The 27,011-nt window shown below is 56.0% G+C and overlaps 1 protein-coding gene across 6 annotated transcripts in view; it reads right to left on the bottom strand.

Annotated features, from left to right (window-relative positions):
- TRIOBP (TRIO and F-actin binding protein) overlaps nucleotides 1–27,011 on the bottom strand; it is a gene marked incomplete at its 5' end in the record, with an annotated part of 58,846 nt that overhangs the window by 7,005 nt on the left and 24,830 nt on the right. For 2 of the 6 annotated variants that reach the window (XM_082635130.1, XM_082635131.1), the window contains 9 exons: nucleotides 26–173; nucleotides 5,361–5,492; nucleotides 6,129–6,654; nucleotides 8,125–8,234; nucleotides 8,626–8,715; nucleotides 8,838–8,906; nucleotides 11,510–11,566; nucleotides 20,901–21,038; nucleotides 23,193–23,270. In XM_082635130.1, coding sequence (XP_082491256.1) covers nucleotides 26–173; nucleotides 5,361–5,492; nucleotides 6,129–6,654; nucleotides 8,125–8,234; nucleotides 8,626–8,715; nucleotides 8,838–8,906; nucleotides 11,510–11,566; nucleotides 20,901–21,038; nucleotides 23,193–23,270 — 1,348 coding nt within the window. Of the gene's footprint in view, nucleotides 1–25; nucleotides 174–4,630; nucleotides 5,213–5,360; nucleotides 5,493–6,128; nucleotides 6,655–8,124; nucleotides 8,235–8,625; nucleotides 8,716–8,837; nucleotides 8,907–11,509; nucleotides 11,567–16,546; nucleotides 16,736–20,900; nucleotides 21,039–23,192; nucleotides 23,271–27,011 lie in introns of those variants that run through there. The other 4 variants (XM_082635133.1, XM_082635132.1, XM_082635134.1 and 1 more) reach the window with 4 other exon arrangements.

Here is a 27,011-nt window from a genome sequence, read left to right as displayed (position 1 = left end):
TGCCGCTCCTGCCCAGGGACCTCACCTGAGGCTGTGGCTGCTGTCTCCTCGGCCAGGAGCCACTCCTTCTCCTGCTGCAGCCGCTGCAGCTCCCGCTCATGGTGCCGCTGCAGCTCCTCCATCACCTGCTGGTGCGAAGACTCCATCTCCGCCAGGCTGCGCTCGCACGCCTCCTGCGGGTGGGAGGCCAGGCGGTCACGGGGCTGCCCCCATTGCCTGGATGGTGGCCCTTCCCCAGCCTGTGACAAGAAGCCTCGGGGGCAGGCCTGCCCTGGTCCAGGCTTCACCACCTCCCCCAAGACCCTGGCATCATCGGCCTGTATCTGCCCCTGCTCCCCGCCATCCACAAACCTCACCCTGTCATTCTCCTGCTTCGAACCCTTCTGAGCCTCCCCATCCCACAGAGCCAAGTCCCTGCTCCAGTTTCTGACCCTGGTGGTCTCATCCCTGGCCCTCCCCCACCAAGAAGTCCCATAGTTATAAAAAAAAAAAAAAAAGCACAACCAGTTCATGGCATGTTCACACCTCTGAGCTTTAGCTCATGTTCCCACTACCTGGAACATTCTTTTCCAACTTTCTCTTCCTGGGTAATTCACTTGGCCAGCAGACCAGCTTAAAGATCCTCCTAGCTCTGACTCTGGGCAGCCTCTCCCATGCCTCCAAAGGCTCTGCTTCTGCCAGATCATAAATTCCCCCAAAAGAAGGAAGATTTGATCCAGCTCAGAGTCCCCGGGGTATGGGCTACGGCCTGACTTGTGGCAGGTGCTGAGTAAGTCAGCTGAAATTGATGGCTTACCACAGAATGGGGCTGTGTAGACAAGACTGGCGAGTTTTTAAATGATTGATAATACCCGCTGCTGGGAGAGTCAGCCGCGACCGGGTGCGTGGAGGGCAGTTTGGTGGCATCATCTAATTTTAACGACCCCTTAACCTAGCAGGTCCACTCCTAGGAATGACCCCACAGAAAGTCATACGTGTACAAAGACTCTTGGACAAGGGTATTCCCTGCAGCAAGGTTGGTAACAGATGAAAACTGGAAATAATCTAAATACCTAACAAGGAAGCCCTTAAATAAATTATGGGATTGAGCTTTACAGAGGACCCAGGCAACTGTTAAAAGACAGAGCTGCCCACGTGGACTGCTGTAGAAAGTGTCCCCAAAATTAGGTGATGAAAGCTGGTTTCTGACAATACACATGGTGGGACCCCAGTCACGGACACAAGACACTTAGAGCTGTAGGTCTGAGTACATGTACATAAAAACACAGAGAAAGGTATGGAAAGATACTGTGGAAAGTAATGGTGCCTCAAAGATGTCTATGTCCTACTCCCGGCACCTGCGAATACATTACCTTACATGGCCAAGAGGAATAGAGGCTGCTAATCAGCTGACCTGAAAATAGGGAGATTATTTTAGATTATCCTCTAGGCCCAAAGCAATCACAGGGTCCTTGGATGTGGAAGAGGAGGCAGGGGAGCAGAGGGAGAGGCAGAAGGGACTACGGAAGGAGCTCAGTGGGAAGTGAGAAGCACTTGACTCTCTTTCGCAGGTTCTGAAGGTGAAGGAAGGGGCCACAAGCCAAGGAATGCAGGCGGCTGCCAGACGCTGGAAAAGGTGAGGAAACGGAGCCTCCCCAGAGCCTATGGAAGGGAACGCGATCCTGTGGATGCCTGGATTTTAGCCCGGCGAGACCCGTGTTAGACTTCCACCCTACAAAACTGTGGGATGATAAATTTGTGTTACTTATGTTAGTGGTAATTTGTTACGGCTGCAACAGGAAACTCTATAGATGTGCTCAAATGGTAACCAAGGCTCCCTGGGGTTGGGAGCAGGCAGGGGAAAGCGAGTTCACGTGTTTGTTTCTAACCTTTTGATTTGTTTGAATTATTTTTGAAAATGTAAACAAATTCATTATATAATTTAAAAATGTTTCAGATCATTAAAAAGGGAAGGGGAGGAGCCAAGGAAGACACTGAGGCACACGGAGGGCCGGTTAAGAGGCTGCGTTCTCCCCACGCCACAGGGCACCTCACGGCCGGTGGGGGCTGACCCCCACCTCGCCGCAGCCACATCTGGGGGCTGCACGGGCCAGTTTGGGGGAAGGGCAAGGGTCAGGCCCCCTGGGTCCAGGTGTTCTGAGTGGTGGGCAAGGGACACCTGTCCCACTGAGCCTCTGTGCCTGTCCTGTGTGTGTGTCCCCAGTAAGGGCAACAGAACATGGCTCTGGAATTCCACAGACTGGGTCCTAGTCCTGGCCGTACCATGGAGTGAACTTGAGCAAGCTCCTTTCCCTCTCGCAGCCTCAATCTCCTCATCTGTAAAACAGACCCCATAAGACCAACTCAGGAGGGTCCTTAAGGTAAGTCAGCGTCCACCTGTAGAGATCGCCGACCTGTAGAGACCGGAGCACTATGGGAGATGGGACTGCTGCTCTTAAAGATCCAGATCAGGCAGGCAGACCCGGCAGCCAATAGGGCGTCTGGAGGCTGACGTCAGGGGGTGGGAACTAGCCCACGGGGAGGGGCTCCCAGAAGGCCAGGTGCTGCTGCCTCTGACCTGCCTTCCCGAGGGCCCAACGTGTTGGCCGCCACCTCTGACATGGATCAAAGTCGATAAAGAAGTACCCACGGCCCCCACTGCAGTAAGCACTGAAGCCCCGCGGGGTGAAGCGCCAGGCCCCCGGCTGCTGTCCTGTGGTGGCAAGCCCCACGAGCTGGAAGAGGGGTGCCCACTCGGCCTGATACCAGGCTGGGGAATCCCTCCCCTGCTGTCACCTCTCCAGGGTCCAGTGACTCTCCAGCTGCCTCCTCAGGGACCCGAGGGGACGCAGATGGCTCGGCTCCTCTTCTCTGGCGCCCTCCCCCACCCCGTCTTGGGCTGTCTCCCCATTATGTCCTTCTCACCCCCCATTCCTCCTGCCCATCCCAACCTAGCAGGACGAAATGCTGACAGCCTTGGGGTGCCCAGTGGGCGCCTGGGGACCAGAAAGCCTGGACTGCAGACACAGGTCTGATGCCAGCTGGAAGGTCTCGTCCCCTCTCTGGGCCTCAGTTTCCCCATCTGTAAGCTGAGAAGTCAGAGCAGTGCTTTGCAAACTTCATTTTAGTGACAGAAACCTTCTTCCAAAGGGAATCTAATGCAGGTTCTAATAGTAAAATGGACAAGGATGGAGCTGCTCTGGTACTGGTGGCTGTGAATGAACCCACCCAGAATGGACCCTCCACAGAGCAAAGTCTGAAGCCCTCAGGGTGGGGGTCTCTGAGGTCCCCAGATGCCTCAGGTGGTGGTGGTGTTGGACCTCACCCTGTCTAGAGATGCCCCACCTTCCTCTGGCCTCAAGGGAGCCCTGACAACACTGGGCCCTCCCTTTCCCCCTTCCCCATGTCAGGTGATCCCCAACTAGGCCTCTACATCACACCCCGACTCCCCTTGGCCCTGGTCTCCCTTCAGTTGAATGTTCCATCAACCACTCAGCCCCAGACGGCCCTTGGCCTTGCATGGTGGCCCTAGCTCCCAGCCGCTCCCCTCTGCCTTCCTCGGGGCAGTGGCCCAGCCTTAAGCTCACCTCCCTCCACATGCCCTCCTACATCCCTCTCTCTTTCGGCATTGTCCTAGCTCCTGATGCTGGCCCTCCCCCCTCCCAAGCCCCCTGCACTCCAACCCCACCTTCCCGATGTCACTGTCAGACCCCAAACCTCCTTAGATGTGTGGGATGCGATCCCAGCTCCTTAGCTTGGCAGTGGGGGTCTCCACGATAGGCACCCACTGGCCCTCCACCTCCTGCTGCAGCCCACGCTCCCACCCACAGCTCCAGGAAGACTTCCTGAGAGCCCCACGCCCCCTCAGAACTTCTAGAAGGTCCCCCTGCCCAGAGCCTGATATCCCAGCATTCTTTTTTGCTTCAGGCAAGGGCGTGCTGGCTGGGGGCAGCCGATTGTCAAATTTTTAGGAATTCTGTGGCATGGTTATTTAGCATAGCCATTATTAGAAATTATATAAACTTATAATTAATTGTTACATTAAAAACAAAGCTGATACTCAAAATTCATCACTTCCTAATTATTTCACTGCATTTTATTAGTAGCTATGCTTTGAGGTTATTTACGTCTCCTGTATCTGTAGGGTGGAAATATTATGACGGCGGGCACATAGCTTCCCAACTCTGTGTTCAGGGACATCAGCCATAGCAGGAGTATTTACACCATGGAAATTGGTAAACGTTACAAATCAGGGCTTGATTTATTGTTTTGTTGATTGTCCAGATTTAAGCAAAAGATGAGAAAAAGCTAATAATGCTCACAGTACAGATTATACTTCAAATCGGCGTGCCCTATCTATGACCATCACGTTGTACACAGAACAAAAACCTGAGAAATATTCTTAAAAGAATATTCTCAAATAGTCTCAACAGAAAACTATCCTCTAATTCAGCAAAGAAGTTGCTATGACATTGACCAAGTAAAGTTTCAACATATGTCTTGCTGTCTTACTCATTCACACAAACAAAAATGCCAAACGACATTCGTGTTAGAACGACACTCGTTTGTCGGCTAGCTGTGAATACGAGCATTTGGAAAAAATCAACGAAAGTATTCTGAGAAAAATCAATTTGCTATATGGAATTCACAATAAAAAACATTAAATATTTTTTATTTGTAAGTTGCACACTAAACATCCTTTATATCAGTGAAATTTACAATAAACACATACAAGTGTGTCAGTGTGTACACACACATGTATTTTTTTCTGGAGAGCTAGTTGTCCCAGGCATAACAATCAAAAGTGTCTCTGGACATGGCCAAATGTCCCCAGGGGAACAAAATCAGCTTGGTTGAGAGCCGCTGTCCTAGGCAGACCGTGCGTCTCCCGAGGGCCACTGGAGGTGCCCACGTCCCGCAGACCACCTTGCGCAGGGCCTCGGCCTGGCAGGCATGGGCAGGATTTCCCTGTGTTTAGGGAGCGACTTCCAGGGGCCTGCCCATTAGGGACCCCACTCTCCACCAGGCCCCCTCTTCCCCAGACGTGCAGGGGAAGGGGTCTAAGTAAAGAGAATCACATGGGGGCTCACCCACAGGCTCTGCAGTCAGCCTGACCCGAGCTCAAATCCCACCTCTGACATCTGCAGGCAGGTTGACCTCAGGCAAGTCACATAACCTCTCATAGCTCAGTGGCCTTGTCTGTAAAAATGGGCACAGTGCTCACGTCCACCCGCTGGGGAGATTAAATGAGATGATGAATGTCAAATGCCTTACACGGGTTCCGGTACATAGGAAGGGCTCCCAGAATATTAGCCGTTTTCTCACAACGTGGCAACCAGAAACCTGCCCCCACCCCCGACACAACAGCTCCTTGGCCTTACCTGTGAGATGTAGCCTGGGGGAATGTGGCCGTCCTCCTGGGACTTGGGTGCACCCTGAGGAGCCTCCCCTTGGAGACGCCGAGCCTCCCCTTGGAGACGCCAGGCCTCCAGCTGGGCACGAAGGGACTGGACCTATGTGGAGGTGGGGGGGCGGGAAGGCGAGGTCAGTGAGGGCCTGAAAGTGGGAATGGAGCTGATGGGAGGAAGTGGCCCTCGTGTGGAGATGCAGGCAAGGGGGACATTCTAGGTGTTTCCTGGATGGCCAGGCCAGAAACCCAGGAGAGTGCTGGCCCCCAGTGGGCTCGACAGGGTTGGGAGCAGAACACTGCGGTCACCCCCACATCATGTAGGTGGGAGAAATGCCTTGGGGCTTCAGTTTCCTATCAGTAAAACAGTGATGAGGTCTACCCTATGGGACCATGAGACTGCTGTGAGAATTACATGAGCCCATGTAGGTAAAGAGGGCCTAGCACAAGGCTTGGGATGCAGAAGGTACTCAATAAATGGTCTCTCCCTTCTCTTCCCTCTTCCCTTCTCTGTGACTGCTGAGGACAGAACTCAGATGGGAAAACAAAAACAAAAAGTCCCCAAGGTCCAGGAAAGAAGATGCTAGTTCATAAGGAATCTGGGGGCGGGGGTGGGGTGTCAGTGGCTCAAGGGTGAGCTCCCCATCACTGTAGGTATGCAAGATGAATGCCATAGCGTGACTGCAGGGATAGGAAGGGTGTTGGTAGGGTGAGGAGGCTCCCAGAGGCCAGTGCCGCCTACCTCCCTCTCTAGTGCCTCGTGGCTGTCGCTTGGGGTCCCCCGGCGCTCCCCGCGGCTTTGGTTGAGCAGGGCGGTGAGAGGCACCCGCTTGTTCTCCCGCAGGGGCAACTTCTCCAGCTCCTGCCACTTCTTCTCGATCTCCTCACTGAGCCGGCTCTGCTGGTCCTCAGTCAGGGGGGCACCCAGGCCCCGGCGCGGACCCTCGCTGGCCGGTGTCTCCGTGGCCCTGCTGTCCGTGGCCTGGAACCACTTGCGTCGCTCCTCAGAACGCTGGGCCAGGTCCCGCTCCAGCTCCTCCTGCTTGGCTGGGCGGTCGAGAGCGCGGGCCGGGGTGCGGGCCCGCTGCGGGGAGCCCTGAGTCAGCGGGGAGAGCTCCACGTAGTCCAGTGACTGCCGCTGCCCGTCTGCCTTCCGGGGGCCGCCCCGGCCGATGACCTCAGAGCCTGCCCGCTGCTCCCCCGCCTTCAGGGAGCCCTTTGGGGTGCCGTAGCTGTGCAGCGTGTTCTCCTTATTGCAGTCTGAGAGCCTAGGGGGCCAGCAGAGCCACATCAGATGAGACCTTGCCCTCTTGGTCCCAAAATAAGCACTTCTGCAGTCCCACCCGTGCACCGGGGCCAGGGGACAGACCCCAGTGGAAGAAGCAGCTTAGAACTAGAGCTCCATCATTAACACCCTGGGAACCATCCCAGCTCTGCCACTTACCGGCAGAGGGTCCAGGGTGCCTGGCCTCTCTCTCTGAGCCTCAGTTACCTCATCTGTGATATGGGACAACAGTGCCACTCACAGGAGGGACTAGGTGAGCAAATGTGTGCAAAGCAACCAGGAAGCCCTTTGAGAACATGATCGAAGCATTAGCATTAAGGGTGTGCTGTTAGACAAGGCCCTAGGTTCAAGAGGCTCACAGTGGAATAGGGGAGATGCCCAGGGTCACTGCTGGTGAGATGAACGGTGGCCTCTGGGTGGGTGCACAGAGCATAAACTGTGGAGACCCATAACGACTGAGGCAGTTCCCCTCTTCTTCCATAGCAATACTGAGTATGTGCTTACCCGGCCAAAAACTAAAGCAACCCTTGCAGCTACACGTGGCCGTGTGACTCCACCCTGCCCAGTGCATACTAGAGGTGGCACCTTTTGAAGGACCAGGCATGCCCTGGCCTGGCTCCTGGCTGGGACCCATGAGAATGTGAACAGTGCTCTGGCGCAGAGGCAAGGCTGTGGGCCGCTGTGGAGCGAGAAAGAAACCTCTCCCTTGTTTAAACCTGTGTTTGGGGTTTCTTTGTTGTAGCAGCAGAACCTATATACTAAATCATAGTCCAGCTGCACAGTAGCTGAGAGTTTACAAAGGGCCTCCATGCACGTCCTCACATGACACACCTCAGTGTGACAGGTGAGGAACATGAAACTCAGGCCAGACAGCAACTGGCCTAAGGTTGACCAGCCAGGGTGTGGTCAGGCAGGTGGACTCGCACTCAGCACCCCTCAATACCACGCGTCCATTCCTACTGCCCAGCAGCCAGAGTCCCAGCCCCTACGGGCAGCTGGAGTTTATCCTGTGTGGGGCTCTACCACCAGGTCACTCGGTCCTCCTGCCCCTCTACCCACAGTGAACTCCACAGGGAGTGAGCTCCCCACCCAGACTAAGTAGCCATCGCCTCTCCCTGACACAGGCTCAGACACAGCCCCTGCAGTACAGACTCAATCAGCCACCTCATGGGGCTGTGACTCACCGGCATCTTCTCCAAAGAGCCAAGGCCTCTCCCCACCTTTTCAGGATGTGGGGAGGTAGACAGGGACAAGAGGCAAACCTCAAATCCTCAAGGTATTTCTGGATGAGTGCCACGGATACCCCCTGCCCTCTCCCTCTCCCTATTTTGTTGGTGGAGAAACTGAGGCCCAGCAAGTAGAGCCCCAGGGCCCTCAGGTGAGTGCCAGAAACCCACTCAGGATGCGGGGGTAAGTGCCTTCCCCCCAGGCCCCGGTCCAGCCCGGCACGTACTTGGTGACGTCTGGGGCTGAGGTTGGACGCACAGTCTTCCTCAGAGCCTCAATCCAGTTCCTCCGGATGCCCGAGGTCATGGCCGACAAGGTATAGACAGCATCTTTGGTCTGTAAGTCCACCCCACAGGTAGGTTGCCACCTGGCCAGCCCCCTTGCTCGCTCCCCACTATGGACTCCAAAGAGGTGCCCTTCCCTCCCAGGTGGGTATCTAAGGTCTTGAGCCTGGAGGTGAGCAGAGCATGCACAGTCTCCCCTCCACTAGCCTCAGGAGAGCCCCATCGGCTCCAAGATCTCTCCAACATCCAAATAGCCCGGCCAATGATATCCGGGATCGCCCCAGAAATGCCCAGCGTTGGCAGCAGGGCTTCTGACTGGCTCTGACGACAGGATCTCCAGGTAAATGAGTGATAGGAGCCAGTCTGGTGGGCCACGCCCCACCCCGGCACCTCCTCTGGGGGGCCCTCCAGGCATGCCGCCCCCCAGCCGCCCGCAGGCTCACGTGGATCTGGAAGCCGTAGTTGCGCTGTACCGCATACTCGGTGACGTCCGTGCAGCAACGCAGATCAATCTCCCCGTCCAGCTCATCTGCCTGCAGCAGGAGGGCTCACGATGGTCCCTAGACTCCAGTGACCCTACCGGGACCCCCAAGCCCCTTCCAGGTGTCCCCCGGCACCTGATGGGGGAGGAAGCCCTCCCATCTCATCGTCTCACCTCCTCAGCAGTGGAATCCCTGTAGTACTTGAGGCTTGAATCGGTCAGCACAAACCAGTGCTTCTTCCACTGTGAAGGAGAGATGGTGGTGAGGCAGGGGGTGCGGGGGTGTGGAATGGGAGCATGTGTGTGTGTGTGCACCATTCCGCGGGCATCCTGGCCGTTGCCAGGTCAACCGTTCTGCTTGCAGCAGGGGCCTGGCACCCTCATCTGCTCTGCTGCGGGGTGGGGGGCAGGGGACAGGGGACAGTGCAGAGTCACAAAATCCACATTTGAAGTAAGCCCCCCCATTTCCTCTCTGTGGGGACAGCATCGTGAAATGGGTCGGCTTCTCCTCAGTAACCACAGCCTTTTTTTCTTTCTCGGGGCCCTTCTCTGACTTGTTGACACTTCCACAGGCTTCCTGATAACTTTCAACCAAGATCACCAAAGGCTCCTACATGCAAGTCCCACTCAGTGCAGTCCAGGAAGGGGATGTGACCTGTGTAAGGTCACTTGCCTAGCAAGTTGGGGGCCAGAACTTCAAAAACCTTTTTCCGTACACTGACCCCAGATCAATCACCCCAGTGGTCAAAGAAAAGTCTACCAGAGAGCAGGACTGGAAGGGTGCCCAGGGAGAAGCATCTGAGTGCTGGTCGTATTCTGTTTCTTGATCTGGGTGCTGGTTACATGCGTGTTCTGCTATGTGAATACATTATCTGTACATTTACGATGTGGGCTTCTCTCTGCTCCAACCAGGGTTCGGTTGGCAGGACACATAAGAGAGGAGTGGGGGCATCAGAACAGCTTGATATGAAAGTGCCACGCTCAGCCCACCTCTGGGCTTCTGACCATTCACTGGAATGCCAGTGGAGGTCCACCCACTGCCAGGGTCAGTGCATGTCCTCCTGGTACTCTCCCGCATCACTAAGCCCTTGTTTACTACTTCAAGTACTTCATTTTCTTTCCTCAGGAAGACAGTAAGTTTTCAAGGATGGGCCAGGATACTTTCTACTTCTTTCCACACTGCCTCCCCTAAGAAACAGGATTTTAGCATCCAAGAGACCAAGGTTACAAGTATTGTATGCCTTGCTAGCTGTGTGTCTTTAGTCAAGTGTCTCGACCTCTCTGAGCTTCAGTTTTCTGACTTATAAAGTAGGGCTAATAAGACCCTAAGCCTCCTAGTGAAGTTAGAAATGCCTAACCCTCCCTGGAATGTCTCTCATGGCACTTCGCATAGGGTCAGGCACTAGGCTGTTGGGGACTGTTCTAAGAGGCTGGCCTTAGAACCACCCTGCTCTTCTGAATGGCCCGAGCTGCTGCTCAGGACAACTGTCCCTCTGTAAAGTGGGGCAGGAGTTCCGTGTCAAATGATCTTTTTGGCCCCTCTAGGCCTAGTCTGTGACTGCCTGAGATGGCAGCTGGATGGGCCTCAGGTGCCCCTAGTTCTAGGCCAGGGTTTGCCCAAGGTGCTGCTAGGTCCAGAAGAGATTAAAGCCCTTGTGGGCCTGTCTCCTGTCTGTGCACCGAGGGGTTGGGCTGGCTGAACTCACAGGGCCCTTCCAGCTTGGACATTCCAAAACCCTGTGAAAGAGAATGAGTAACGGCCAGTTCTGGGTGGAGCCCATAATCTCTGCCCTCCAGAGACCCTGGGTGGGGGAGGCCGGGAAGGGTCACTGGCAGGGTGCCCAGCCTTGTGTGAGCCTGGAGCCCAGCCACCAGAGGACTGGCAAGCAGGCAGCGGGTATGAAGGCTGTAGGCTGGAGGGAATAAAGCATGTGGGTAGGAAACACAATGAGATTCCCTTTGGCTCCGTGCCCTCCCCGGCATGCGGGCTGCACACAGACCCAAGCCACGGGCACATGCAGGACCTGGGCGGGGAGATGTCCCTTCCCAGGCTGGGTGGGCAGGAGGCCAGCTGCAGCTTCAGTTTGGCAGCCAGAAGGGTAGAGCTGGTGAAAGGCTACTGTCCCTTCTGGTTGTAAAGATGCACACGTTAGAGAAAAGGAAGGGTTATTAGCTGAGGCCCAAGCAGGCACTGGGGTTGTGTGGGACCCTTTACCTGCTTAACCTCTGTGACTCTGTTATCCACCCTGGAAAGAACTATTATTATCCAGTATGTCCATTTCACAGATGAGGCCACCGAGGCCAGCAGAAGCTGTGACTCACCCGATGGGGCCCCAGGTTGGTGAGACTTCAAGAAATGTGGTCTGAGCCCCACCCCCAGGGTTGGGGGGAGCTGCTGTAAAGCTGAGTCTTTGGGAATCTGTACGTGTCTCAGGCTGGATGATCTCCATGAACCCTTCCATCCCAGACCCTTGGATACCCAGCCAGGGTCGTCAAGAGGTGGGAGGGCTGAGGGGCTCTTGGTGAGAGGAGGGGATGGGGTGCAGGGCGTGAAGCACCAGGAGGCCGCCATCCCTGGTGACCTTTACAGACTGCAGACTGCTCCAAGAGGCTGAGATGACTAGCAGCCTCTGCCCTCCTACCCCACAGCCCAAGGCTTTCTTTCCAACAGGACAAGAAACATCCTACCCTCAGGGCTCCCACTCCAGCCCCCAACCTGTACCCTCTCCACCCAGAAGCCAGGGTCTCTAGAAAGCCGGACAGGCCAGGGAAGCAGCTCAGCTACCTGGGCCCTGCAGCAACCCCACCTCCCATCCCCCACCCCACCCCCGCCTCAGCCCTCCTACCTCTCCAGGCTCATCCAAGATTGACATCCATCCCTTCTTGAAGTTGAGCAGATCGGGCTATGGGGAGAGGAGGGGGCAGATGAGTCAGGCCCAGCAAGAACCAAAGGGGCCTGGGGAGGAAGGGGGGCTGCCCATCCTGCCCCCGAGTGAGGTCCTGGGAAGCCTGGAGGGAGGGCTGAGGCCCCAGGTAGCCCCCTAAATCCAGGCAGGCTCCCCAGCCACTGAGGCAGCCTTGGTCCCTTTACCGAACATCCGGCAATCTCTGAGAGGTGGGCTGGGTGACTGGCCACCCACCACAGACCTCTGAGCTCCCTTCCCACCAGCCGGCTTCCTCACCTGAGAGTGGGACGGGGGCAGGAGATCTCTGACTGTAAAAAGGGACCCTTAGAGAGCTCAGAGGACAGGCCAGATCAGCAGGGCTGAGCAAACCATCCAGTTCTTCTCGCTGATGAGGCCCAAGTGGCCCAGCAGGACAATGCCTTAACGCTCCTACCCATTTCCAACCCACTAACCCTCTCGTGGTCCAACCAGCCCTGCCTTTCCCTCATCTCCTGGAAAGCCTGAAAGATGGAGCCAGGCCCAGGCTGAGGTCAGAGACCCCCTGGTCCCCCCCTAGATCTCTGGAAGGGCCGGGGAGATGGCACCTCAGTCCCAGTAAGCCCTACCTGCCGGGTGCTGCTCAAGGGGGCACGGCCCCGGGGTCTGGGGGCTCCCAGCTGTAGCATGTTCCACGGGGGTCTGTGAGCTAGGTCCCCCACCTAACCCTAGATGACGAAACTGCTCATCCAGGCATTTTCTCTGGCCAGGCCTATCCACAGACCCTCCCTGCCTGCTGGGGAGACCACTCTCTCGTCTAAGTCCCGGTCCTCCTGCAGAGGTTCAGCTCGTGCCCACTGGTGGCCAGGCTGGCAGGCAGGGAGGAGGCGGCCACCTGTTGCCATGGCTCTGAGCCCACCTATCAGCACCTGCATCACAGCCTCACCAGGCCAAGGTGTCCGGTTGCATGGAGGGAGCGGGTGGCATGGCTCAGTGGGGTGGGTGGCGATGGCGGTGGCGGCGGCGGCTGGAAACCTGGAAACCGGAGCCACCTGACCTGGCCACCTCCCCTGACCCGCCTTCCTGTCAGGGAGCCCCATTCTCCTCCTCCTCAGGTGGAGGAAGAGACCTGAGAGGGGCTTAGGCCAGCAGCCTGGATATCCTGAGCCGTCTCCAGCCATGGCCTTGGGACCAGGGCCCCTGGATCTCGGCAGGCCGGCAGCCCAACTCCTGCATCGCAGCCCCTGCCCGGAGACCTGTCTGAGGGAAGGGACACAGGCTCTGCCCAGACCTGGGAAACCCCAGGCTGCGTATGCCCTGTCTGCTCTCTCTCCTTCCCCGCCCTGTTCCCCACGTGGGCCGGAAGCTGCTCAGGGTGGTTCCAAGTTAAGACTGAAGACCGGTAGCCACGCTCAGGGCCACCAAGTCACCTGGGTCCACATGCAGATGGAGATCCCCCCCACCGTGGCCCCAGGGCCTGGCATGCTGTGGCCCCAGGGGAAACGTGCTGAATAAATATCCACCCTCCTCTACCTCCCTGATCTAAATTCCTGTGCTTCTGAGGCAGTCCGCACCTCCACCTCCTGGCGCTGAGAATGAGAAGCCAGGCTTTCTGGGATGGACCATGGAGCTGGCATCGCTGTGCTGACCCGAAGAGAGCCCCCGGAAAGGACAAGCAGTTAACCCAGCCAATCGGACTGAGCTGAGCCAGGGCTGGGAGATCAGCCGTGGGCTTCCAGAGGCTGAGGAAGGGCAGGAATGACAGGCTGGGGCCCCGAGGACTGCCTGGGAAGTGGGGTCACGGTGACCTTCCTACGTCACATGGCCTCCCTGAGCCCGGCTGCCTGATGTGGCTAATGATAGCGGGGCCCTGCCCTCCCCCGGTTCCGTGAGAGAACTGAATGGGCCACACATGGGAGACGCCAATACACACACACCACACACATGCTGCACATGTGCCGCATCAAGCACGAGATAGTGCAGTGACCCTGGGGAGAGGAGGTTTTAAACCTGCTGGCAGGAGAGGTCCTGAAGTTACCCTGGAACCCCCCCCAGGGGTCAAAAGGTCTGATAACATAAATCTCCTCCCCTGCACCTTCACGCGTGGTTCCTCAGGCCCAGACACCATTCCTCCTCCTGCAGGAAGCTCCCTTTCTCCTTTTTCCTTTCCGGAGCACTGACAGGTCCTCACAGTGGGCCCTTGTTCCTTTGGCCACAGGTCAGCACTGCCTCCCGCTGGCCTGGACCATCGACACAGCCTCCTGTAAGGACACTCCGGCAGGGGACCCGATCCAAAAGGCCGAATGTCACAAGCCACTTAAAACCTCCAGGGATGGCTCCAGACGGCTTCAGAACAAGGTCCAGTTGCCTTAGGATGGCACAAAAGCTTCAACCTGGACTCCCCACTTCTTAGGGGGCCCCATGTTTATGTCATCACACATCCTCTCTGATGCCCAACACATCAGGACTAGTAGGGCCCCCCACACATGCCTGTGTCCTCTGCTTGAAATACCAGGCCGCCTCCTCCTCCTCCTTCGACCAGGCAAACCCCTTCTCATGCCTTAAGACTCGGCTTAATTGCCACGGCAGAGGCCCCTTTCCCAGTACACACCACACACCACACCAGATGACCTCCCACGGCCTCTGCTGCATCTGTGATGGTCTTGAAGCCATTTACTTATCCCTCACAGGCTAGACTAGAAGCAACTCAGTCAGGGACATGTACTGTTCATGCCCCAAGACCCGAGGACTCAGGGAACATTCGTAAAAATTTCTTTCTTTCTTCTTCTTTCTTTTTTTTTTTCTTTTGGAACTAGGCCCCTGTTCTACGCCAGGAAATCAGCTGTGAACAAGAGATGTGGCCCCTGCCCTGGTGAAAACTCAGGACAGAAACGGACAATAAACAAGTGAACAGGTATATAATTTGATGCCAGGTAGCAGCTGGGGAATGAAGCTCCAGGGGCAAGGCTGCACCCAGCTAGCGTAAAAGGAGGTGGAGCAGATCCTGACTCCAGGCCTGGCTTCCCAAAGCCTCTAAGCATTTACCCAGTCACAGCACCTTTGCCACTTGCTCGTTCAGATTCCTGAGGTCGGGGAGATAGGGCCAGGAGAGAGGAAAAGGGTATGAAGAAGAAACAGGAAGGACACCGGCCTGGAGCAGGCTCAGGTCTGAAAGCAGTCAGGACGAATCTGGTAAACTGTCAAAGGTGATTGTGAGCCTCCCCTCTGCACCAAAACCTTTCATGGCTCCCCAGTGCCCCTGACCAAAGCCCAAGCTGCTCTTCCTGGCCTTTGAGGCCCTCCTTCCCAAGTTCCTTTTCTCTGTTTTCACCATTTAATTCCCCAAATATGGCCACCAGCCTTTGTCCACACTCTCCCTCCTCCCCCAGTCCATCTCCACCTGACAAAGTCCTACAGTCACAGGAGGACATCTCCCTCGGGAAGCCCCCTCCCATCAGCAGGGATGTGCTGTCTTCCTCCACATGCTGCTTCTAGCAGCCTTACCCTTGTTCAGTGTGTGCTTCCCCAGGAAAGGCAACTGTGTACATTTCTTATCTCATCCTGAGAGAAGACTGGGACAGAGCTGGTTACAAATTCTGGCTCGGCCAGGGCCTAGCTGGGTCACCTGGGGCCTGTAACTTCACCTCTCTACACCTCAGTGTCCTCATCTGTTAGATGGGAAGTTACCATCAACCTTCAGGGTTCCAATGTGGTAATGTGAAAGCACCCAGTTCAGGGCCTGGCAGGCACCCAGTCAGCAATGAAACCACCCCCTACTGGCCTGCCGGGGTAGGGGGGCGGCCAAGACACTGACTCAGCTCCTCCCCCCACATCCCTCTCTACTCCTCCCTGACAGGGAAGGGAGGCTGCTGACAACAGGAAGGGCCAGCAGAGAGGTGGCAGGATGTGCAGAGCCTGAGGAAGTCCAGGCAGTGAGCAGGTCATCACACTCACAGGGGCAGGGCCCCTTTATACACCACCCTGCTCAACTCTCCCCACCGTCCTCATCAGGCTGTCAGAGCCTCCCTAAGGCACTTGCCAGAAACCAAAAGCAGTCCTGCCCCTCTCTTCCAGAACACCACAGTCAAGGGGCCAGAGTGACGTGGAAAAGGGCTACTCCTTCCCTTACACTCAGGGTAACCTCTGGCAACTCACCAACGCCCCTCCCCAAGCCTCAGTTTATCCGACTGTAAAATGGGGGTAATGGTGAACTCAGCTATGAGGTGCAATATGATAAATAAGGCACATGTATTGAGAGAGCTTGGGTAGGGCTCATCCCCAAGGGAAAGACAAATCCCTGCCATCGTGTTCCCCACCCCCAATAGCGGGCCTGCCCCACCCAAGGTCCCAGCGCCACTGCGAAGTGGCAAGCCCGGGAGAACATGGTATTCTGCTGCTTCAGAAGTCCCAGGACGGGCTCTGGTCAGGATGGGACGAGGCGGTCCCTTCTCACCCACCCAACCTCCGGCCAGCGCCCACACAGGCGTACAGCCTTCCCAGGCCCACATCAGCGCGACCCATCCGAACCAGGGAGCGCCTCTCTCCAGGCCCCGGCGAGACCCAGATCCAGGCCAGGCCCATCTCCGCTCCTCCCGTGGCCCAGAACCCTGACAGACCCTACGGATCTGGCAGCTTAGGGGAATCAGATCAGGTTTTCACTAAGGGGGGATCTGGAAGGGAGAAGGAAAAAGGCCACCCGGAATCTGTCCGTGATTGGTCCCGCAAAAGTGAGGGGGTGGTGCCTGGGAACGAGAGTTCCCATCTTCTCGGGGGTTGCCCGGGCTTCTGGCCCAGAAAGGTGAGGCGGAGGCCGGGGGAAGGTGAGGCAGGACGGCCGACCCGTGGCGCCGCGGTCGCCCTGTCTTCCGGCCGAGACCTCCTCTCGCCTCCGAGAAGTGAGGAGGGGGCTGCCCAGGAGGGGAGCGGCTCGGCTCTGGCTCTGGCCGTTGCTCTCATCCGGACCTGGGGCGCAGAGGGGCTGCCCCCCGGGGAGGCACTCACCGTCATGGCGGCACCCCGGGGCGGCGAGAGCAGGAGGCAGGAAGGTGGAAAGGGCTCTCGGGCCGGGCTCAGCGGCGCGGGAATCCCCCCGCCGCCGCCGCCGCCGCCGCCGCCCCTCTCGGCCGCCCGCAGCCGCTCGTCCGGCCCTTCCCTTCCCCGGCGCTGCCCCGGCCCCTTCCATCCGCCCATAAAACTTTTTTTTTTTTCAAACTTCCTGGGAGGACCCGGGCGGGCCAATGGGCGGCGGGGAAGCCGGGACAAACAGTGGCGGGGGCCGCGGATGGGCCAATAGGAGCGCGGCAGGGGCCCGGGGGCGGGGCCTGCCGCGACGGGACGGGTGAGCTGGGGCAGTCGGGGCGGGCGGATGGGGACGGATGGGGGCGGAGGGACGTGAGGGCGGGCCGAGCTCGGACGGCGGGCAAGCTGGGAGGAAGGAAGGGCCTAGCGTGCAGGTGACTCCGTCGGGCCACGGCTAGGGAGTGCGGAGTGGGAGCAGCCGGGTGTGGCACCCTCGTCGTCCAGCAACGGCTCCCCGACCCACGCCAGCCGCCGGACGGAGCGATGGGTCCATTAGGCCTCGGCGCCTCGATTTGATGGCGACATGGGCAAAGCACCCATTACTACCAATTCAGCGGGTCCCACACGCCAAGCCCCGCTCGTTACCCATGTAATGGACTTTCATCCTTACCACAAACCCGACAGGTGATGTCCTTGTCCCCATTTTACTAATGAGAAAACGGAGGCTCAGAGAAGTGAGCCAACTTGCCCAGGGTCACACAGTAAGAAGAGAAGGGATTTCTAGGAAGTAATCTAAGCACGAAGTGAGTTCTGGAATTGGTAGGGCCTTCCCTAAACGTGCCCTCCTCACCCGGGGTCTTTCTCGCCTTAAGAACCTCATTTTGGGTTCTTGGGTGTGGGGTATACCCGTTTCTCACTTTCCCAGAACACTTGGTGGTTTGTAAGAGTACTTTTGCCCTGCAGAAGCTCCTCTAAGCCCTCAGCTGAGGAGGTACTGTGGTGGAATTTGTTGCTAAATGCATGAGGTGGCTTATGGGGCATTGTGATTTAAACCCTGTATTACCTTAAGCAAAGTCCTTAACCTCTCTGTGCCTCAACTTCACCCTCTGTAAAATGGGATAATGCTGTTATCTCACAGGCTACTGTAAGGATTAAGTGTTAATTTAAGTAAAGCACCTAGAACAACCCCTTTATCCCTAGTTAGCTCTCCTTAGGTAGGGGCGCAGGGGAGCTTGGAATAATTACCACTTCAATGATTCTGCCATCTCAGTTTGGGGTTCAAAAATTACTGCTGTCATGATTATAATCACTATCCCCATTTCACAGATAAACAGAGGCCCAGGGAGCTGAAGTGTTCCCAGCATTTCCCATTGGAATTCTCTCCTCCACCCTGAGGAATGAGACCAAGGGTAAGTCCTCCTAGACACTGGCCTTCTGGCATCCCTGTGCTGAGTGTTCCCACCCTACCCTGTACCTCACTCAGGCATGTGGTCCTTGGGAGAGTGCGTGGACAAACAGAACACCTCAGCTACCACCAATGCCCTACCGCAGTGGCGTGGACACCTGGCAGTACCAGCCTCCTTGCTGGTTTCCTGGCCTCTGGGACTCCCTTCTAGTACCCTCAGCACGGTGATGAGAACACTCCCCTGCTCAGAGTTCTTCAACACCTCTCCACTGTCGATAGACACATCCTTGTGCCCGCAGCCATGTCCATTATCATCTGGCCCCTGCCTGCTGTCCTCTGTCATTAGACACACACATTTCACGTGCTAGGGCTACAAATGCTGGGAAGTCTCAGAATAAGCCAGGTCCTCTGTACCTCCCTAACTGCACATGTTGTTCTGTGCCATGCCTGGAACACTTCCCTTGCTGTCCTCTTATGCCCCAACACACATACACTCACTCTCTCCCTTCCCTCCCTCCACATGTTTGTTTGCCTGGAAAATTCCTCCTTACCCTTCAAGTCTCAGTCCAAAGGAAGCCAGAGTGCCCCCAGCACAGACTTAGAATCTCCTTTCCCCGGGCTGCCTGTGTGTACTCCCTGCCCAGAGCTCCCTGCATCTGTACACTCCCCGACTCAAGGGATGACCACACGGTGTTCTAATCAGTTATATGTCAGTGTCCTCACAAACTGTGAGCTCCTTGGGGGCAGGAACAGAGTGGTTTTTGTCTATATCATGGTAAGCCTAGGGCCTCAGCCCACATTAGGTCCTTAGTAAACATTGGTCGAGTGAATGAATGCACAAATGAAGGAATGACTGCCTTATTGCAACTTGCCCTGGTAAGACAGAGATGGCACAGCTTCAGGGACCCAGGAGTGACTTATTAAACAGAGCCACCAAACCTTGGGGTTATCCAGCCTCAAAGCGTTACTCTATTGAAGATAGCAATGTGAGGCTCAGAGAAGGGAGACAATGGCCCAAAGGCACACAAGTTAGGGGCAGAGACAGGACTCAAGCCCAGGCTTCCTAGCTCTTGACCTTGGACTAATTTCACTGTCCAGCCCAAGAGATGTGTGAAGCTGCTTTAAGTAACTGTCTGGGTGGCTCCAATAGCAGTTCCATCTCTCAGCTCCTGACTTCCCTCGTCCCCAGGTGACAGAATAGCTGAAAATTCATTGAGCCTTAGTTGCCACATCTGTCCAGTGGAGAAAACCTGCAGAGACTCTCAGGGCTGCAAGGAGGACTCAGGGAGATACGGATGCACAGAGGTGGGGGGGTGGGCTCTGAAGTCAGCCAGAGCAGGGTTCACATCTTAGCTCTCCCCCATTGTGTGACCTGAAACAAGTGAGTTTCACTCCCTCATCTATGAAATGGACAATATGAACCATACCTAGTATGCCTAGTGGTGAGGATTCAATGCAATCAGATGTGCCACGCACTGAACACAGAGCCGAGCGCATAGTAGGTGCACAATAAATGCTGGCTATCATCACCATCATCATCATCCCAGAGTCCGTTTCCCCATTTCTCGCCCCCTTCTCTCCAGCCAAAAACTTACCTGCCCCCTACTGCCGGAACTGCTGTGTGTTAGTGACCCTTAGTTAGGCTGATGAGGTAATTCCCGCCCATGGCTTGAAGATACCACTCTGCCCAGATAACCACGTTTGCCTGGTTACCCTTGTGCCTTGACCCCCAAAGAGCAGCAGCGAGGAAATTAAGAAGTGGATGGAGAAACTAGTGTTTGGATGCCCCCCCCACCCCATACCCCACCCCATCACACCTCTGTGCATCCTGATTTCCCTGAGCCTTCCCTGCAGCCCTGATCATCTCCATAGATTTTTTTCCCCCATTAGACAGATGTGGCAACTGAGGCTTGGTGAGTTTGGCTGCTGCCATTCTCTCATCTAGGAATGAGGAAAATCAGCAAGAGGCCAGTTCCTCTAAACCAGGAGTCCCCAGCCCCCAGGCTGTGGACTGGTACCGGTCCTTGGCCTGTTAGGAACCGGGCCACACAGCAGGAGGTGAGTGGCGGGCGAACGAGCGAAGCTTCATCTGCCGCTCCCCATTGCTTGCGTTACCGCCTGAACCATTCCCCCCCACCGCCTGTCCATGGAAAAATTGTCTTCCACGAAACCGATCCCTGGTGCCAAAAAGGTTGGCGAACGCTGCTCTAAACCATAGCTGTGCGACCTCGGGCAAGTCTACCTCACCTCTCTGAGTCCCGGTCTCTTCATCTGTAGAATGGGTATACAGGCTCTCAGCCTAGAGCTAGACCCCACGCCGATGAGAGTATGAGAGTCAGCCTGTCACTGAGAGAAGAGACCCCATGAGCCAGGCCGTGGCTCCTGGAGATGGCCAGGCCTCCTCCCTCCCACCGTGAAGGGGGCAGGAGAGCACAAGTCACAGCTGCCTCCCCTCCCCGCCCTTGAGAAAACCACGAACCAGAGGCCTGAGTGTTTACAGCCCTCTCCGGGCAGGGAATGGGTTACGTAATGCCAGATGTTTGTGCAACTGGCTCAGACCCAGGTCTGAGACACACTTTGCAATCCCAGAGCCCCTCGCAGGCCCTCCCTCCCTCTCCCCCTTGCCCCCAGCCTGGCTCCCCTTGGCCTATTTGCTGATTGGGAGCTTTCAGCTGGGTGGATTATTCCATCACCCCTCACCCTGAAAGCTGAAAACAGCCTCAGCCTGGTCCTGCAGGTGGGACGTCCCCCTCGCTGCAGAGACCACGGAAGCTCTGGGCTCTGCTTCCAGCTCTCCTTCCTCACGTGGGGCCTCCACATCTCTCCCTCTGAGCCCCTACTGGCTTTTCTTTGACTGACACCAGCCTCCTCCCTCCCCTCCCCCACTCTCCCCACCCTCACCCCACCGCCACCCCACTGGAGCCAGCCTACCCTTTGCCACCTGAGGACCCCCAGAGACAGCAGGAACGGATTGAACAGCGTGGGACGGTCCCCGGGCATCCGCCATGAGGTCACCAGTCGGCCCTTGAGTGGGCTCCCAGCCTTGCCCTCCGCTGGCCTCTTGTCTGCCTGTCAAACAGGGTCCAATGTTGGCCCCCACGTCCCTTTGGTGGGATGGAGGAGTCCCTGACGACAGCCTCCCCTGCCCATGCTGCCATGCCCACCTCAAAGGCCCAGGTTGCCATCTTTCTCCTCTCCCAGAACTGCTGAGGTGGACTGCCACGTGTTCACACCGCGTGGTGTTGGTTGACAGGGCTCCTGGGGCTCAGCGCCCTTGGGGATGTGCACTTCACCCTCAGGTCAGACCCCAGGTGGCCGGCGGGCGGGGAGTGCAGACCACAGATGTGTATTCAGCCCACGTGTTTTCAGATTATTTTGCATTAGGTTCCAGTGTTAAATAATCAAGTGGTTCAACACATAGCTACATATTTCCAGCTCCTCTTGAAATATCGAAAGATGGAGAAACTCTGGGCTCCTCTTCCCCAAGGCAACAACCCTCTGGAGCCAAGGGGTCACTCAAGGGCCCCCTAATCCTGAGTCCCCCATCTGCCTACTCTCCTCACCTTTGTGAAAGGAATGAGTCACAGACTTCTACAGCCACACACCCGGCCGAGTCCCCAGTGCACCCTCTTTGGAGTCATCCTTGTTGGGGAAACTGAGGCCCCAGTGAAGCAGAGGCATTTGCCCAAAGTCACAGAGCAAGTTACTGGCAGAGGCAGGGCAGAGCCCAGGTGTCCCAACTCTTCAGAATCCAGAGATTCTCTGGATGTGGGACACGAAGCATCAAAGCACAGATCCAGGGGGCTTTGGGGGGAAGGACTGTCTCCACCCTGCACCACATCGCCATCACAGCCCTGACCACTAGACTGTGGGCTCCATGCTGGCGCTTCATTTCGCCTCTGGCCCACACCCAGGCATACAGAAGGTGCTCACGAAGGGTATGTGAATGAATGAATGAGGCAGTTATCAATTCTGCCCAGTCCAGGCTTCCTGGGGGTGGATTGAGAGGTTTTCTGGGTTGCTGGGGCAGGCCAATTTCATGGAGACTGGAGGGGGACCCCTGTGCTGATATTTCCTCTTTGTTCACAAAACTCTGGCCCCACGAAGTATGAAGAAATAACCCAGAAAGAGGAAGAGCAAAGTTGCCGGAGTCCCTGTGAGAGCTGGAAGTGCTTTTAGTGACCAGTCCCCGTCCCCTCCCATTTCACAGATGGGAAGACTGGCCCACCAAGCAGTTAGAATGCTGCTTCTACTATGCGAGGCCATGCAGGCAATCAGGGCGGAGCCAGGAAGCGGCGTTGGGGGTAGCAGAGAGAGTGCTGGGTAGGGGATCCTGAGCCCTGGGTCCTAATTTGAGCCCAACCACCGACCGGCTATGTGATCTGAGATGACTGCCTACCCCTCCTTTCCTCATCTGCACAGTCAGGGGTTGGGCAGAATCCCCCCACCTCTGACTAGCGGCAGGGCCAGATTTGGGGGCTCCAGACTGCCAGACAGACACCCCCCCGCCCCCCACCCCCGTCACACCCGGCTTCTCAGGAAGCGGCATGGGGAACAGCAGAACAACAGCAGGATTAGAAAAGCATAGCCTCAAACAGCCTGGTGTTCTCCTCGCCTCCCGCTGCCCCAGGCCCTCAGCTCTGACCTCACCTCTCTGGAGGCTGCGGGTGATGAGAACAGTCTGTTTGGCAGGTCTGTGGGGAGGGGCGGGGCAGAGCATGTGCTCCAGCTGCAGCCAGGCCTCAGAGCGGCCTCAGCGGGTCCCACCCCTTGCACACATCTCTCCCGCCCCAGGACCCTGGAGTTCCTCCAGGCCCAGCTGACTTCTATACCTCCTTGGCCCTCTTCAATGCTTCTCTGGCTCCAGCTCCTGGAAGCTCTACCCTTTCTCCCAGCCTGGCCAGCCCTCCAGAATCAGGAGGACCTTGCCTTCAGAGACCATCAGGGCCAAACTGCCATTTGCCCAGGGAAGGGCAGCGACCTTTCAGGGCATCCTAGCAAGTTGAAAGCAGAGCCCTAGGCTTCTGACCCTAGGACTGTCTACCCACCCAGATGAGGTGGCCCTGCTGCCAGCTCATCTAGAGCCCCTCTTCTCGATGTCCCCATGGCAGAGCCAGCCTTGGTCTGGATGACCCCAGAGCTGATCTGAGGACCTCAGCCCACCTCCAGCCTGATTTCCCTTCCCTTCCCCTCCCTCTGTGCCCACACCCATGACCCAACTACCGAGTCTGCCTGCTTCTGGTCAGTCAGTGAGTCTTGGCCTCTGCTTCCTTCTGACTCCTCAGGCTCCTTTGATTGGAACTGGAGATAAGAAAGAACACAGCTTAGGTCAGATTATTCCCCAGGTTCCAACTTCTTATGCATCCATTCATCATCCATCCATCTAACATCCATCTAGAATCCAACATCAATAGACCCATGTATCCATCCAACCATCCAGAATCCATCACCCACTCATCCATCCTCTCATCTAACCAACACCCATTATCCCAATACATCCATCCTCAATTTATTCATCATCTATTCATCCATCCTGTATCCACGGGACTTCCCTGCTGGTGCGGTGGTTAAGAATCCGCCTGCCAATGCAGGGGACATGGTTCGATCCCTGGTCCGGGAAGATCCCACATGCCGTGGAGCAACTAAGCCTGTGAGCCACAACTACTGAGCCCGCGCGCCTACAGCCCATGCTCCGCAACAAGAGAAGCCACCGCAATGAGAAGCCTGCACACCGCCATGAAGAGTAGCCCCCACTCACCACAACTAGAGAAAGCCCACGCACAGCAACGAAGACCCAACGCAGCCAAAGATAAATTATTAATTAAAAAAAAAAAACTATAGGGCTTCCCTGGTGGCGCAGTGGTTGAGAGTCCGCCTGCCGATGCAGGGGACACGGGTTTGTGCCCCGGTCCGGGAAGATCCCACATGCCGCGGAGCGGCTGGGCCCGTGAGCCATGGCCGCTGAGCCTGCGCGTCCAGAGCCTGTGCTCCGCAATGGGAGAGGCCGCAGCAGTGAGAGGCCCGTGTACCGCAAAAAAAAACAAAACAACAAACTATATCCACGTATCGTATCCTTCCTCAATCCATCCAACATTCATTCATCTGTCTACCCATCCTTCCAACATTCATTCACCATCCATCATCCATATTCCACAACATTTACCCATCCATGCAACATCTATCTATCCAGCACCCATCATCTGTTCCATTCATCACCCGTCTATCCATCCATCCACCCATCTGTCATCCATCCAACATCTGTTTCTCATTTGTCCAACATATATCATCTATCCATCACCCGTTCACACGTCTGTCATCCATCATTCATCCATCAACTACCCACGGCCCTACCCACCCTCCGTCTGTTTCTTGCAAGCCCTCAAGCATCCATGTATTCACTGGTCAACCAGCCACTGAGCTCATCTCCTCCTTTGTGTCAGACCCTGGGCCAGGGGCCAGAGGTACAGAGATAAAGTAGGTGCAGCTCCTGCTCGCATGGAGCTCATGTTTTTTAAGGGAAAATGACAACCGAGTGTGACCAGATGAAGAGTAGCAGAACTACCAAGCCCGGAAGGGAAACATCACCAATCCAGGGGTGGTGTGAGTATTCAGGGAAGGCGTCTCAGAACAGGGCAGCTGATCTAAGACTCAAACAATGAACAGATGTTTGGTGAGTGAAGAGGGAAGGGAAGAGCTTCCTAGGCCAGAAACAGCAGGCACAAGGGCAGGGGGATGTGCTCCCAGAGCTCTGCAGCCAGCTCAGCACAGCTAGAGGGCAAATCTGGGGTGGAAGGAAGGCCAGGAGGCCTTGGATGCCATGCCAAAGATTTCCTAGAGGTGACCAGCTGGAGCCCCAGCAGGACCTGGTGAATGCCTCTGCTGTGTCATCTGTGAAATGGCCTGAAGCACCTGGTGTTCCTGCCCCTCCCCAGTCACCATCTCCTAACCTCCCTGGGACCCCTGAGCCTCACCATGAGTAACTCTAGCTAGAGAATCTCTCTTTCCTCCCTCTTCTCTTTTGACCAGACCAGCCTGCAGCATCCCAGCATCCACTGGGATGCAACATCTTCTTCTTGAGCTGCCTGTCGTGGTCCACCTGCCTGCCCAACAAGTCTGAGAGCAACCTCTCATGTGGGGCCCCAAGTCCCCTCTTGGTCCTGAGGGCAGGACCAAGCTGGCTCATCCCTGCATCTCTGGTGTCTGTGCATTGAGTTGATCAGGGGAGAAATCGAGAGCAGCCTCAGGGAAATGCAGGGAAGGGGGCTCCCTAGTCCTTCCATGGGCTCAGAGGCTCCACAGAATAGTGGTTAAAAGCTTGGGCTTGGGCATGGGCATGGGCTTGGGCTTGGGCTTGGGCTTCCCTGGTGGCGCAGTGGTTGAGAGTCCGCCTGCCGATGCAGGGGACACGGGTTCGTGCCCTGGTCTGGGAAGATCCCACATGCCGCGGAGCGGCTAGGCCCGTGAGCCATGGCCGCTGAGCCTGCGTGTCTGGAGCCTGTGCTCCGCAACGGGGGAGAGGCCACAACAGTGAGAGGCCCGCGTACCGCAAAAAAAAAAAAAAAAAGCTTGGGCTTTTCCAAGACATGGAAACAACCTAAATGTCCATCAACAGATGAATAGATAAAAAAGATGTGGTGTATATACATGATGTGGTGTACACACACACACACACACACACACACACACACACACACTGGAATACTACTCAGCCACAAAAAAGAATGAAATAATGCCATTTGCAGCAACATGGATGGACCTAGAGATTATCATACAAAATGAAGTAAGTCAGAAAGAAAGACAAATACCACGATGTCACTTATACGTGGAATCTAAAATATGACACAAATGAACATATCTACATAACAGAAACAGACCTACAGGCATGACTTGTGGTTGCCAAGGGGAAAGGGAGGTGGGGAGGGAAGGATTGGGAGTTTGGGATTAGCAGATACAAACTAGTATATATAGGATGGGTAAGCAACAAGGTCCTACTATATAGCACAGGGAAATATATTCAATATCCTATGATAAACCATAATGGAAAAGAATATGAAAAAGTATATATATGTATAGCTGAGTCACTTTGCTGTACAGCAGAAATTAACACAACATTGTAAATCAACTATACTTCAATAAAATTTTAAAAAGTAAAAAGTCGGGCTTTGGAGTCAATACTTGGATCTCATTTCTCTCGACTTACACGTGTGTGACCCCCAGCAAATGCTGAATGAGTCTGGGCCTCATATCTAGCTGAGGCACATGTGGCAAAGCATGTGAAGCCCCAAGGCCAGGGCCCGGCACACCATAAGCCCTCCCCTGTCATCCGTGGGGGAGGCAGTACTGGGCTGCACATTGTGGAGATGAGGAGGGTCTGGATGAATGAGCAGGAGCTGCCGCATCACCCCAGTAATGCCTGTCAGGGAAGTAGTTGGTCCCGTTTTACAGAGGAAGACCAGGACCAAGAGAGTCTGGGTGTCCAAAACCACCTGCTGCATTCCTGGTGAGCTGAGGCCAGGTTGCAGGGTTCTGGCCTCCAGGGCCTTTCCCACTGACCATCTTCAGATAACTGCTCTGGGCAGCACCAGAGCACCACTGACTCTGTGACCCTGCCCCTGGGCCAAAGAGACAGGAAGAGATTTGGTGAGCACCTACTATGTGCCAGGCACTGGGCCTACTTTACATATGGGCCCCCATTTAAGCAGCTGTCTCAGCAGCCAGCTCAGCCCAGTGAGCATTTATGCAACCCCTTCTCTGTGCCTGAGAGGAGCTGTATGGGCCAGAGAAAGGTAAGTGAAGCTGTCAAGCTTCACTCCTGGACTTTAAGGAACTTGGAATACAGCAGTGGGGAGGGGACACAACCACGCTGGCTGCAGTCCCAGACAGGGCCAGGTAGAAGCCACCAGAGGCAACACAAACCAAGTATTGTAGGGCCAGGAGGGGAGAAGGGCCTGGCCAGTGCATCTTGCTTGAGGCCTCAGGGTGATCTGCACAGAGCAGACCTGGGGTCCACCCCTACCCCGGCCCTGACTAGCTGTGTGATCT

Source organism: Mesoplodon mirus (assembly GCF_964341445.2).
Source record: "Mesoplodon mirus genome assembly, chromosome: 11".
Classification (NCBI taxonomy): Eukaryota; Metazoa; Chordata; class Mammalia; order Artiodactyla; family Ziphiidae; genus Mesoplodon; species Mesoplodon mirus.
Note: the sequence above shows the minus strand (reverse complement) of the source record. Positions and strands in the feature narration are given on the sequence as shown.